Source organism: Rhinolophus ferrumequinum, chromosome 9, assembly GCF_004115265.2.
Source record: "Rhinolophus ferrumequinum isolate MPI-CBG mRhiFer1 chromosome 9, mRhiFer1_v1.p, whole genome shotgun sequence".
NCBI lineage: Eukaryota > Metazoa > Chordata > Mammalia > Chiroptera > Rhinolophidae > Rhinolophus > Rhinolophus ferrumequinum.
In genome coordinates, this window is record NC_046292.1 from 14,031,142 (window position 1) to 14,045,899 (window position 14,758).

General features: G+C 40.8%; 1 protein-coding gene across 6 annotated transcripts in view; it reads right to left on the minus strand.

The window, feature by feature from the left end:
• The window catches only part of HP1BP3 (heterochromatin protein 1 binding protein 3), a 32,265-nt gene extending 20,839 nt beyond the window's left edge, over positions 1-11,426 (minus strand). The window contains exons 1-5 of one of the 6 annotated variants that reach the window (XM_033114199.1): positions 11,306-11,426; positions 6,221-6,416; positions 5,680-5,788; positions 2,844-2,997; positions 1,342-1,501 (exon numbers count right to left, since the gene is read on the minus strand). In XM_033114199.1, the coding sequence (XP_032970090.1) occupies positions 1,342-1,501; positions 2,844-2,997; positions 5,680-5,788; positions 6,221-6,316 (519 nt within the window). In that variant the 5' untranslated portion in view covers positions 6,317-6,416; positions 11,306-11,426. Of the gene's footprint in view, positions 1-1,341; positions 1,502-2,843; positions 2,998-5,679; positions 5,789-6,220; positions 6,417-6,732; positions 6,809-7,088; positions 7,271-10,764; positions 10,918-11,305 lie in introns of those variants that run through there. The other 5 variants (XM_033114201.1, XM_033114203.1, XM_033114202.1 and 2 more) reach the window with 5 other exon arrangements.
• Between the last annotated feature and the right edge of the window lie 3,332 nt (positions 11,427-14,758).

Genomic DNA, 14,758 nt, shown 5'->3' on the forward strand with positions numbered 1-14,758 from the left:
CTGACAATGAGATGGAAGTAGACATCAGGATTCTTGTTTGATTCAGAAAATGGTATCAGTGGTCTGAAATCATGATTTGTTACACTGCATGGAATACACATAATAGACATGTACTGCACAATCATAGTCAAACTATTCTTTAGGCCTAATTATACTGCTTAAATTTTCTGTTTTACTATTTTAAAATTTCAGTCTTTTCTCCATTCTCACTGTAACACTGCTCCTCCAAACCTGGGCCGAGTGGTCATGACATGAAATCCTTGAAAAAAGATGACACAAAGCAAAGATTTCACTATAGTCAAGCTACACCAAGAAAGTTTTCTTAATGAGTTAAGAACACTCCTGAAAGAGTGCAGGGAGAGGTCTGAAGGCAAACTCTTTTTCTAGTTTTTGTGTCAGTGCTATCTTCTCAAATTCTGAGAATGACCATTAGGCTATCCTTCCTACTATGTATACCACCTTTGGTCAAACTGATCTCTCTCTCGCCCCAATCTGACTCAGATCCTAGCCACAGAGTCGCTGAAAAGAGGGAGTCTATGGCTTCTATTTTAACTCTTCTTATCATCTGGTCATGTGAAATAAACAAGACAAAATTCACCAGAAAAATTTACACAAAAAAGGCAAGGTCAGATTGGAAAAATAACCTTAAAAATTAAAATAAGAAAAATATACCAGATGATCACGTAAGCTAATGGAAGTCAATAGATGACAGCAAAAGTCATAAAGCTATGCAAGGAGGAGAATTTTTCCAAGTATTTTGGAATGGCTAGGTAATGAAGCAAAGTAGTCAAGTTTCTAAAGGGGTTTCTTATACATTAATAGTGCAAGTTTGAAAGATAACCACTACCAATATTAGATACGCAGCTTTGAAAATGGACATAAAGATAGTATATTTTTTTTAAATAAAAATTCTCAATGCTGTTTGGTTACCCTGAGTCACAGTTAGCTTTCGTATGGGCAAGGACTCCGTCTTCTTCTATGCTGTATCACTAGTAGGGTTGCCTGACACAGAGAAGTTAGCCCTTAAATATTTGTTGAATGAATTAACATGTTAAGCCTTCAAATACAAACTATACTCAACGGGTAAACTGTGAAAAACCCCAAAACTAAAGATAAGTTAAAAATACTTGCCATAGCAAATTTGAATTAAAAAAATTAACAGTGCTCACCAAATGAAATTATGTTATAAAAATATGAACTTCACAATGGCTTTCTTCTGTTTAAATCTCTTTTAGGAAGCAGAGCAAGATGTCTGCTATATGGACAGGAGTATGCTGTTTTCAAATAAGCAACAGATGAACAGAATAAATCTAAGATGAAATGCTTGAAATAAAAACTTGCCTTAATGGCCTCAGTTAGGATTGCATCCATCTTGGGACGTGGGGAGGAAGCCATCGGTGTTTGTTTCTGGGCCCTGGCTAGTTGGCTGGCAGAAAGGGTAGCCCAGGAAGGTATTGTTTTTTTCACTTTTTTCTCCTTTTCTTTAGACTGGTCTTTCTCACTTTAAAACAAAGAATTGTTATTATGCAAGATAAACTCTCCAGAAAGAGGCATAAAGTCAGAAAAGGAAAAGACCAAGGAGGGATAAAAATTAATGTTTTAATTTACTTCCACACTAAGGTGACGCAAAAAATAAGCAAAATTTTATGAAATAAAACTTTTTGTAAAAATAGGGTACTATAAAGGAACCAAAGAGGTGTTTTCTCTTAGGTACAGGAGAAAGGAGTCTTATAAATTAAATTAGCACTGGTATAACGAGCCAGTACATAAAAGGAGAATTTAAAAATGTATTCTAGTAACAGCTACCACAGGTACAATTTAGAACAGTAGAAAGAACTCAAGATCTGAAGTCAGAAAACCTGGGTTTGAATTTTAGCTCCAATACTTATTAGCTTATATGATCTTAGCAAGCAACCTGAGTCTCAGTCTCCTCAGGTGTAAAACAGTAATATAAAACCAAACACTTCACAAGATTGTTGCAGGAATTATTAGATTATGTTTATAAAAACAACTTCGTGAGCTATAAAGCATTACATAAATTTTATTCTAAGGTATTATGATAACAGCACTACATGAACATAAAACACAGGGAAACTGATAAAAATTCCACATTTATACCTATGAAACCGGATTCCCTGAGGATTACACCTACAAGGTATAGTTATTACTAAGTTATTCTTTTATTTAAAAAGGAATTACTAACCAATAGTAAGTTCTGAACAATTATGAAAAGAATAAAATGAATGCTACCAGCTGTCCCACAAAGGAAAGAAGGAGGGGAGAAAGAAAAAGAATTTCCACCACATTGTACAGATTATCAATAGCAAATTTTGATTTCAGAGTCTCAACGTCACACTCCACCTGAAGACTTCATCAAACATATACAGAGTTTTTAGGTCATTCTAGTAATAGTTTGATACAGATTAATGCTTTCTAACGTACGCATATAAAGATAACTCACTCTTGGCACAGAAGGAGGAATAAAATGGTGACCTGTCTCCCAGGTCAGATTTTTATAGTCATGTTTCATTTTTTATTGAAATTATGTCAATGCTTAAAACACGAGAGACTCCCACAATAAATTCTAAGCACAAAAACACATCCAAAACCACAAGGAATGAATTTTGGATTATTCAAACCATTGTTCTGGTTACTACTACAAATTTTAATAAGCTATACAACTATGTAATAAACATAGTTTATATAGTAAACATATAATTCTAAAAATTATAACCAAACAGCAAACATCTAGCATAAACCAATATTGTAATACTTGAAAAGAATCTGGTATACTGTCCTTTTGGGTAGTCTTCAATGATAAACAGCAAGAAGGCATTACTCACTCCTTTTTGGTTTCCTCAGAAGACTTGTTTTCTTCCTTCTCCTCACTCTCAGGTTCCCCCTTTGGTTGCTCTGTCTCACTCGATGTGGCAGGTGGAGTTTCATTCTCTTGTTCTTCCACAGTGGAGACAGATTCCTCTGAACTTATGTCTGGTTCTAAAAAATCAGGTGAGTAGAATTGCAGCAAGTAGATATATTAGAGCCTGAGTCAATAAAAGGGTAAAAGTGTATCTTATTAAACAGAGTATCCTAATTAGCAGATGGATCCTCATATGAATAAATGCCTGTAAGTGCATTTTCTTTCCTTGTTACTCAAGTTGCCTATGCAAGGCGGTGGTTATTCACTATGTAAGAAAAGGAGACCAGAAAATTACACAGAAAGGGAAACTCATTTTACCCTAAATCAAGTACCTTGATTATTCTACTCTGCAATATTAATGATGCAACTCATAATTAAGAAATTAGCCGTTTCATAATTTGACAAATCCTACTAAAGGAATAGTAATAGAAAATTAACATGTATTTTCCAAGTGAAATGACTGGAGCAAGAACAGAAATATGCGAGAAGGAATACTGAGGCCTGCAGTTGCTTGTCTGTGCCTTTTCCCAGCATGTCTCTTCGAGCAGCTACTATAAAACACAGAACCCCAAGAAATGGCTAAGAAGGAACTTCAAAGGAAAGGACTCCAGTGAGAAAAAGGGGGGGGGGGGAGTTTGAAGAGTTTCGCCATTTAAATTACGTGACCTAATTAAAAGCATAATGATGAAGACTTCTTTGTGGCCTTCAACATAAATAAGAGAATTAAAAACTGCCACTTCTTCCTTATAACCAAACCACATATATACAGTTCTGAAGGAATTCTAGTTTCTCAACAAATTAAATTTCTAAATCATATAGTTCAGGACGGCCAACCATCATTTGTAAACCTCATCCTGGTTTGTGTTCTTCAACCAGACTTGCATGTAAATCGAAAATCCTCCCATAGACGAGTATGTTTAGCCAAAATTGAGGTTTTAGAGTTAGATACATCTGGATTCAAGTTCAGTCTTTATAACTTTCTACTTTGATACCTTAGGGCACGTTCTTTGCCATCTCCAAGGCTCAGTATCAGTAACCTTACCTCAAAGAGTTACCATGAGGATTATATAAAATGTTTTAGAGGAAGCCTGTAGGCCAGCAGTTGCTATGTGAGTGATTTCCATCTTCCTTTGGCCTCCTCTGCTGCTTCTAGAATGGTTTCACAAAGTATTAAGGCTAGAACTTCATTATAACAATGGCAACTGGTGATACAGACGATTGCAAGATATATTTTTTATTCTGGTTCTTTTACTGCCCCCTGTCCCAGTGATTTGACCTAATTGGCTGTGTGGGTAAGAACTTGCTATTAGTCATGTTTATTTATTTATATATTGCTTTATTCCAAAGAGGATGAAAAGCTAAGCACGGTTTACTTGGGTTTTACTGTAATAATAGAGCTATAAATTTAATTTCACCTTATATTCTCTTCTCAACCGTAACTGCTTAAGCTTAATAATTGACGGCTTAATAAAGGTTCAGTCACTCAACAGATACTGAGCGTTTATTATGTGTAAGACATTGTTTCCAACTCATTAAACTATTGTGTCTGCCTCTGTGTGAAATGTAGTATTTTTAAAATTGAAAGTATGAGTGAAGTCCAATTATTTTCATGTACAAGATACTATAATGGATAGAGAAGATTAAAACAAACATACAACTTGTGAAGAGACTCACAGGTTCGCTATAAATTCTTGGCTGACCTTTCTAATACCTTATTATCTGTACCCTCTGGCATGTATTCCAAAAATTGATGTTACTAGTGATTTAGTGGCTTCAGATGGCTGTTGAACAAATGTGGATCAAGATGGGACACCAAGTGGCTCATCTCAATGCTGGACAAAATAAACAATCTTCAACTCACTAGCACCTATTAATTTTTTAATATGCTGATTCCCACATCACCTAATGCCTTAGGCCACGGTACCCAAATTGTTTCTAGTATTCATCTGAGGATTCTGAGACAAAAATCCAAGCTCAGCTTGAAAAGACTACATCCCTGGTACACCAAGGGATAAAGGCAACAAAGTTGCATAGGTTTTTAATTTCTAATCTATGCCGGTCAGCAAGTTTTTGGCTCTCACAGCCATGGGAGGGACAGCACCATGTGTTAACCATGGGAAACCTGAAATAAAAGGTGTGGGAGAAAGGGGAAAAGGATAAGGAGAGAAAGAAAAGGGTCATGAGAAGAAAAAAGAAAAACGGAAATGGAGAAGAGGTGGTTAGATATGCCATAAAAGAGCACTAGTAAACGAGGCTGATGGTTCTACATCTCTCTCAATTCATTATGTTCCCACCTCTGTCTGGCCAATCTCCCCCCCACCCCCCCGCCCAATACCAAAGTTAAAACCAACATTTGATCACCCGTTTGCTCCCTTAAGATTTCTGAGTGAGCCTTCCACTATCCATCCTGAAGGCCTAAGTCCTCCATTCTTCCAGAGTCTTCATCCCCGTGACACTGTACGCCCAGAAGCTACTCTTCGATTGTTCGTATCCTCTCCAATAATTTTTCTGGTTTTAATTCTAAGAACATGAGATTTTTTTCACCTTCCAAAATCTTTAGAGACACGACAGTTATTACTTTGCCCACGTGGTCTGGAAATGACATACTGACAGTCAGGTACTACTTCTTTATTTAAAAGTTCCCCAGAACACTTAGCCATGAAAAAAAGAAAATTAAGTTCAAGGGAATTTATGGGACACTCCAAATTGGAGTAGAAACTCTCGCTAGCCTTTTTAAGTTGTCCACTGCTTTACTTTACCTGGCTTTCCTTTCTTCCCTTCAGCAAGCTTGCTTTTGGGAGGTCTGGGAGGAGTTTCCCGGGTAGAATTCACAGCTCGTCGAATCGGCATGGCGTTATCTTCTACCTTCTAAGAAAAGAGATGGCCATAATCACACATGCATAAAAAAACTCTCTTTTCTCTCTTTCCCAAGGGGTCTAACCGGGTATCAAGATGGTGAATTCTAAGTCAACTCCGGATGTAAATTACTTTTAACAAGTTTTTTTGAAGTAAAATATGATTTTTAAGAAGTACTTTTCAAAATATTTTCTTTTGGAAAGAATTTCAAATGGAAGTAAATAATAATACTTAATTTGGAATAAATATAGAAGTTTGGAGGTTTTCTCAGGAATTTGAGGGGATAGGGAAGACGAAAAGAAATCTGTACATTTGATTTTTTTTCAGATTCACAACCCAGACTCCCTGAAGCAGTGGGGAGGAACGTCTACCAAGAAGGACCCAGCAGAGCGTGAAGTCAGGGACTGATCCAAGAGTGAACTTCAAGAATGTGTCAGCCCCTACCTCACCTAACTTGTCCACGTGGATCAGCTGAGATCCTACTATAAGTGGCAGTGCCTTAGGATGGACGAGTTCACCTTGAGACGTATCAGTCGCCATTTAAAATAATTTCTAGGCCCAAGTACAGGTTACACTCTGAAGCCTCTGCTGTTAACCACAAGGATTTTTCCTAATGGTTTCAGTGTGGTGAAAAGTCAACCTAAAGCACAGAAAAGACCTGGTGTGAAGATTAACAGAAACAAAACTAAACTAAAACATCTAAATTTAATAAACATCCAAAGGGAATAAAATTTAACTATAATACTTATAATTAAGTGACAGATGACTTGGTCAGTTATTATTCAAAAAGATAAAATCTCTATCAAAATACAGATTATGTAAAGCAGCGACTAAGACAAATGCACAAGCGATGGCAGCTGTTGCACCTTCCGCATGAACAAAGGCAACAAGGACAAGAAAGCTCGTAAGGAACCAAGTCCCATCCCATCCCCATCCTGCCACCACCAGGAACTTACACGGGGCACAAATGCTGCTGAAGAACATAACATTCTAAAAGCCTCCAGACCCAGAGAAGCAAATTTAAAGCGTCACCTAGAACAGAAGTATGCTTCTAACACCTTATTTGTCGTATTTTTAATGTAAGCAAAACGAGCACAGAAGAACCTAATTAAATATTCAAAGATAAAACCCATGAAGTCACTCAGATTTACCTGAACATTAACACCCTCTGTGCCCCCAAAATCTCACCTGGGACTTAATGACACTTTAGAATAATAATCCCTCCAAAATGCAAGAAAATGATCAGTTAACTGTTTCGGTCTCTGTACTAATGAACATTAACGAAGACTTGGCAGACTGACTAGGAGCCCACCTTAAGCTCTAATCCTGTCTAGGAATTGAAGAGCTTTCGATTTGTCAGGTAATCGTTCCAAGATACAACTGGGACGAATGCAAAACATCCAAAGACGGAGAATGCTTTCACATTTACAGGGAAAATCTTTTTATGGAAACACCAAGAGCATGCCAGAGTTGTGAACTGTCAATCAGCTGCAAGGAAAGGAGCTGAAAGAATTCAAAATAGTATAACACACTATAACTTATTATCGAGAGTAAATTAAGAACATCCATGAATATTTAAAAAACATCAACTGTTATATAAAAACTACTTAATATTCTCATACAGCAATTCACTTCAAAGAATTATAAAACATAGAAATAAAGTTTTCTGATCTGTGAAAAGAGGACCAAGTTGGGTTTAAAGGCATTATTCAGGTTTGTGAAACCTAAAAGTCTATCTTGGAATAATTTCAATATATAGATCTGTTCAATCATCCACTAACTAGCACTTGGATAGTAATATATTTTTCTTAATTAAAAAACTAAGCAAAACACCAATATTTTTATATGTGAACATGATACAGAAGTAAAACATCACAATCAGGCTATTCTGGTAAAGTGATATTGCTAATGAATTCATCTTTCTTAACCCATGGTAACACACTAACTGGGTTGAAAATGCTACTGTGAAGTCAAAACCTTGAGGAGTCTTTGTTCCTGGGGTATCTCTAAAAAATATTTATTTTCCCTGTAAACAAAATACTGAAAAAAAGTGTCAAAACCTTCCAGTCAACTGTATTCACTAGTTACTAAAAATTAAACAGGCTGAAAAAGGGAGGGGAGCACGGGAAGCGACTCTTAACGCTACAGTGCTAAAACTGACTAACTATAATCAGGGCAAAAACAGGTACATGGTCCATAAAGACATGAGACATCATTAACCTAAGGACAAGAATGACAGTTTAAACAGGCCAGGTTGGAATATGCCCTGGTTAGAACAACCTCAGTAACAACCACAGAAGAACACAGTGTGATAAACTGGTTTGCTAATCTTGATTGTGGGTGTGCTCGTGTACACACACACATCCTGACACTCTTCTGCTTAACACCTCCCAATTACCACCCACCCCCTTATTTCACTAATCTCACCTCCTACTTACTGCTCTAGCCATCACATCTTTGGCCCTTGAATTGTTCTCGGCTCATCCCTGTATCAATATTTGCACTTGCTGTTCTCTTAATCTGGAACACTGTTTTCCTAGACGCTGCAATCAGGTTTCTGCTCAATGTTAACTCTCCCTCAGAAAGTCCTCCCATCCCTCTTCTTCTTCTTCAGGTTTCTTTATAGCATCTCACACCACCTGCAATTCAACATATATCTGTTTACTTGTTTAGTATGTGTCTCTCCCAAGGGAATGTACACGGACCAGGACTTCAATTCACCACTGTATCGCCTGCTCCTGTAAGTGTCCGACACATAGTGGGTGCTGGATAAATACCGGTAAAACAATTGAATGCACAAAGACATCTGATAGTACTTATTACTATATTCAGTGTATGTGAAGAACTCTTAAAAACTAAAACCCAAAGTTATTTGACATAAATATTAAGAAATGTTTGCCTCAAGTCTGACTTTCCTTAGTAAAGGTCATAGAATTTAAAGCTTCAGCCTATAGTACTTTATCGTAGGTTGGTTATCGAGTTATTTAATAAGTTCACTATGCATTTCATTATAGAACTAACAAAACTATATGAATGGTTAATTCACACTGCCTTTACATCACCATGTACCTATTAATTTAACTTTTGCTGCTGCACTTCTGAATGATCAGACTTTCAGACCACCATGCTTGTTGCCTGGCAGAGATCTAGTTGTCTAGCTGGTTCACTGCATACTTGGTGCCTAAGAACATACAGACATAAAATAGGTGCTCAACAAATATTTGTTAAATGAAACAATGAAGAGATGAAACTTAGTAAGTTTTCACCTGGGCTCCTATATGTGCCAAAAATAATCTAAGTTTACCTGTGGTTTATGTGGTTTTCCTGTGGTCATCAATCTGTGTTTGTTTTTTTAATTTAATGTTAGATTAACAATACAACGACGTGCTTTTATCAAGGGAAATGTTCAATTGTTTTAATGCAGGCAATAAAAAAAAAAAGTAAAATTTCAGTTTTTGATTTACTCCCTCTACATTAAGAGAAACCCAAAGAAAAACAAGGAGCTTAATGTATTTCAGTTTGATATCCTTAAAAATAAGCATTTTAGGGAAAGTACTAGTCTATCATATTTTACCATAACATGTATGTAATACATTATACACAATAAAGTCATTAGCTATGTAATGAATACATCAAATTGTTTCCAATCTCAATTTCACTATATTCAGACTTAATGAGTAATGTCACAAAAAGCATGCCTGTAATTTGACCACAGGCAACTTTTTGGTTTTTTTTTCACTTTCACATTTCAATAAATCAGTACCTCACTTGACATACTTAATTAGTGTTTATCACGGACACAGATACTATGGACACTACACCGCCCTTCCTCACAAGATAATCACAATCTAACTGGCTAAAGAGTTAGGATTTTCGGGGGGAGGGGAGTTGACACTGAGTGAGGGACATAAATGATAAATGTCTAACTATTACACTGTTTTGTGCACCTGAAACTAAAAAAAAAAAAAAAAAAAAGTTAGGATTTTCATTTAAATATGAAGAGTTCTGGACACTTCCTCCACCAGCTTCCCACCCTCAATCTTCCAAATAAGCTTAAAAACAAAGCCTCCCCCCCCCAAAATCCTTTAAAATATGATTTCAACTTTGAAACACAATACACTACACTTTTGAAAGGGGCAATAACATTTAAAAAGCTCATAATAATTTCATGCTTCTGCCAGATTACCCAAAATTGAAGTACCGTCCGAAAGAAAACTAATCACTAGTCGAATTTCATTCTAATACGAGACCGCTTGCCTATAATGTCCTAGGTGAATTCCTACATGCCTTCATGTATTTCATTGCATTCTCACTTTTCAATGTAATGAAAAATTAGGGAGCATAATAAACTGAAGGAATTTATATGCAGAAGGGGCAGTCAAGTTCACCTAGTCCAGTTCGCGGTGCCGGTGAGGACACGCCCTCGACAAGGTTAAGTGACACACCCTCAGCCACAGACAGTGGTCAATTAGGTATCAACACTCAGAATCTGGAGCTCTCCCTTTACCACTCCTGCCTCCATCTCTTTACAAACGCTTATATTCACAAGCATGACTTAATTAAAACCATATCGTCTACAGCGCGGTGACAAGCTCTAGGAATGTTATACGGGAAAACGAAAGCGTAGGCCCCTGTCGCAGCCGGAGCAGCAGCGGCGGCGCCGCCTTTTCAAGCAGCGCCAACAGCTCTGACACACTCGCCCACACCGCTGAGGAACAGGGGGAAGAGAACAGCAGAGACAAAGAAGCAGGGAGCCGCCGCTGCGGTGCGTGAACAAAAAGCGGGGGGGAAGCGGAGCCAAAATGAAGGCAGCAAGGCAAGTGACGGGAGGGCTCGGAGGCGGCAGACACCGAGGAGCTGAGGCGCGGCTCCGGGCTCGCGCTCCGGGCGGGATGCACGCGGCCGAGGCCGACGCCACCATCCGGCAGCACCCGCCCGCGCGACGCGACAAGCCGAGGACTGCGAGCACCAGCGATCGGCGCACTCACCACTGGGAGCTCCGTAATGGCGGCGGCAGAGGCGAAGAACCCGGGGGGCGGGCCCGCTGCAGCCAGTCACTGCCGCCGGCATCTTTCGAACCCGCGCGGAAAACGGCAGAGGGGGTGAGGGGGAGGGCCGCGGCGGACGGCAGGGCCCACTGGCCTCGGAGCATGCGCAAGCACTCAGCCAATCGGAGTGCGGTGGCGGACGCTGGCGCAGGCGCGCTGGGACGCAAGGCCCTAGACCAGGGAAGCCCTCTCCCCTCCTCCCCCCAGTCCAAACAAAACAAGGGCGGGAGCGCGCGCCAGAGGGCCCTGGAGGAAACGTCAACAAGAGGGGCAGGTGGGGCAAGGTCGCAGGAGGGAAAGGAAGGAGGTGCGGAGCGGCCGGGGAAGGCAGACAAAAGGCGCCACCTCCCGGGACCCGAGCGCGCCCCGCCCCCTCTCGGGTAGCGGCATCGGCGCCCGGAGCTAGCGGCCTCCGCCACTCGCCTTCGGTGTCCGGGGAGCCCGCGCCCACTCCCAGCCCTCCTATTCCATCCTCCGTTACCTCTCCGCTTCCTCCTTCCTGGCGCCTGCGTCCCGCACGGCCTCTGGGCGCCACTCCCGCTGCCACCCGTCGCCTCCGCTGCTGCTGTCCTCCAGGCCCAGCTGCCGAGCTCTGCCGCCCCGCCCCCCTGTCCGCGGCCCCGCGCGTGCGCGCGTCCTCACGCCGGTCCCGCCCCCCGACCTCCCCCCCCGTCCCCCCCCCGCGGTAGCGGAGAGAGTGGAGACGTGCGAACCCAGCCGGGCCCGTGGGAGCGCGAGAGGGCGCTCCGGGACGGGAGGCTGCCCGGCCGGGAGCTGTGCATCCACGCACATTTCACCGGGCACTGCTCTGGTGGCGCCCGTTGGTTTCGGTGGTGCGGTTTCGTTTTCCTCGGAAGGGCACTCTTCACTCCTTACCCGTTCCCTACTCTCTAGTTCACTCCCTGGTCTTAACCGGGTGTCCGTGGGGCGATCCGTCTGCCTTTAGAAGGGATAGGCCTTTCCTACTTCTCAGTTTAGCCACAGTACGAGAACAAACTACCGTACTCGTCTTTGAAAACCGTAGAATTGGAAAACCAGATAGCGGAGAATTCAGTACCTCACTTGGTTCGTTCCCATTAAGTATCCAGACAGTACAGGGCGGAGTGCTGACTCAGGAAAAGAACTGGGAACATTGCTTTTCTAATCGATAAAGCAGTCTTCCTCGACTCCCTCATCTGCAAACGGGAATTTCCTTTGAATTGTCATATTACGTTGGTAGCAGCGTCCTTAGGCAATCAATGTACATACTATTGAAAAATGGGATTTTTCGAAGCAGGTTTGGAAAAATTCGATGTTTTAAAAGTAGGTGGTTTGTGAGGGAGATAAAGGGGGCTTTTGACCCGAGGCTCACAGCGGTGTGACCAACACTCAAGTACATGTGTCAATCATTCTGAAGATTTATGAAACTTTTAAAGCACTTTACACTGTCTCACCGGCTTCCCCAGCCATAGCTTATCCATCCACTCCATCAGTTCCAAAGTCAGCTGTCTAAAACCACCACCACCAAAAATTCCTGATGTACTGAGCACTGTCATCAATGTCCCCATGGTATAACCAATGCCCTGGCCCTCTGGTGTCATATTCAACCTGTTCACAAGTGGTTTTGGTCATTTGGCCATTTTGTCATCCTGCTCACTTCCTTTATCAACATTTCTATCCTTTGTCTACATTTTTAAAGACCCTGTTCCATTTTTATGTATTCATACGCTTAAAACATCTAACCTTTTTTCCCTAAAATGGCTTTAGTACAGTCTCATTCAAGAAAACACCCAACTAGATTTCTCCTCCTCTGCAGATTTTTGCTTAAGCGCGCGCGCGCGCGCGCACACACACACACACACACACACACACACACACTTTATTCTGTTCACAACATGTACACCCAAGGGAAAACCTTGCAACAGAATTCCCGAGTGACCATGACGTATGCACACACACGCAACCATGCACGAGACTCCCGCTTACTGAAGTGTGAAGCGGTAATTTTTCTACTTTTAAAGGGACTTGAAATTTTTACTGTACATGTGTATTGGTTGAGGCATTTTACCTCCACTAAATATAATAACTGGCCACTTTTGATTTTCGTATCTAGTTGCCTCTGAGTTACGACTTCATGGTGGTATGATTTTATAGTTTATCTCACTTGGCTTTATCTTAGTAAAAATATCATTCAGTTGTGTTTGCTAAACAATTACGTGATGATTTTTGTATCCTAACTTAAACTGTTAGGCTATTTGACCTTCTGCACTGGAGAGGACACGTATCTTGACAAGTTCAGAGCAGAATGGCTCTTACCCGGTGTATGGAGGTTACCAGCAGAGCACCGGTAGGACTCTCTTGCTCAGAGACCTCTCACACTGATAGTTGAAGCTCCACCATTCATTCATTCCTTTGGTTTAAGCTTCACTCTTTTCTGTAACACTTTCGAAGTGCTAAAACTAGTATCAAGGAGAGCTAACATACAAGCCTCAAACTGATCATCGAGAAGCATTGTTTTAACCTCAAGCACTTGAGAATCTAAAGCTTTCTATTCAACAGTCAGGGACCAAAAGAGTAAGAACTCTGGGTGTCTGACTAGAGGAGCTTCTAGGAGAGAGAAAAGGGGTCCATGTGCTGCACTCTGTGATGACGTCACAGTTCTGCCCAGGACCACAGGAGTGACTTGGCGTCCCCAGAAACATGAGGAAAGTAGGGTTTTGTGAACTAGAAAACCAAGTGTTAAGAAGTCCCCATAATGCAACTGCATCATCTCTAGTTTTTAACAAAAACACCCACTTTTTCAGAAGCCAAGTCCCTGTAGTATACAGCAAGCTTTGCAGACTTCACGGCTTGTTGTCAATGCAATAGATTCTTTTGCTATTCCTGAAATTTAAAGCTAAGTGATAAGTCTGTGAGGCTAAAAGGACTTGTTCTGTATAGAAAAATAAAATGTGTGACTGGAGGTTTAGGCTTAAGCATAGAGGAAACTGAAGCAACTGCAGATTCTGAGTGTTCCAGACCAAAGCTATGACACTGTAGTCATGTGGTTCTGCACTGTAAGATTTATCTACCTATGTGACTCATTCCACCTGTGTTAACAAGGAGAGGTTTGAAGAATAATTCGATCGCCTGGTGAAGAGAAAAGGTTCCTGTTCCTAGCAAGGCTGATCTGTATTCTTCCCACAAATCCAGCCCGAAGGATTGAGATTTCATGCAGAAGGAACCCACAACGAGGCGAAGGCTTGGATCCCTTAAGAATGTGTGGCTCTGGTAGGATTGGGGGTCACTTTGATTTTTCTGGTTTCCAGCCAGAAAGACTGGAAATGGCTCTCCACGTAGCTTGGAAAGGGATGGCAAGAGAGTGAACAACTGACGCTATCAGGCAAAAAAATGGAAGCTGATGAAAGGATTTAATGACTCCTCCACCACCACCCCCTTAATGTTTTTTTTCTCTTATTGTTACCTCAGGCCAAGACCCTGGTTCAGAGATAAGCAACATAGCTGGATCCTCCTCTGCCAATGTTGCACTTTCCTCTGCTCACTGGTGGCAATAATTTTACTCCATTCAGCCCAGCAGTCATCAAACTATAAAACTTTTTCCTAAATTCTGAAACATTCTGAATCTGAAACATGTCTGGTCCCAGTAGTTTTGGATAAAGAATTGTGGACCAGTATATACAAACCAATTAAGTTTTACAAAAAAGCATTTACCCTCATATGTTCTAGTTGTTTTTTTCTTTTTTTAAAAAAGCTGGTTAAAATCCATTAATTTTGCCATTCAGTTTAAGAACCTCTGTCCTTGATGTCATTAGCTCTGTGGTCTTCAATTGGAGCCAACATTTCTAGCTATTTGAGGGGGTGTGAAAAATGTTAGTGCCAAGAGTTTACTATCATTTTGAAGATAAGGGCTTTAAACAACAGTTGTCCTTTAGTTTGAAACATCTGACACATTGGA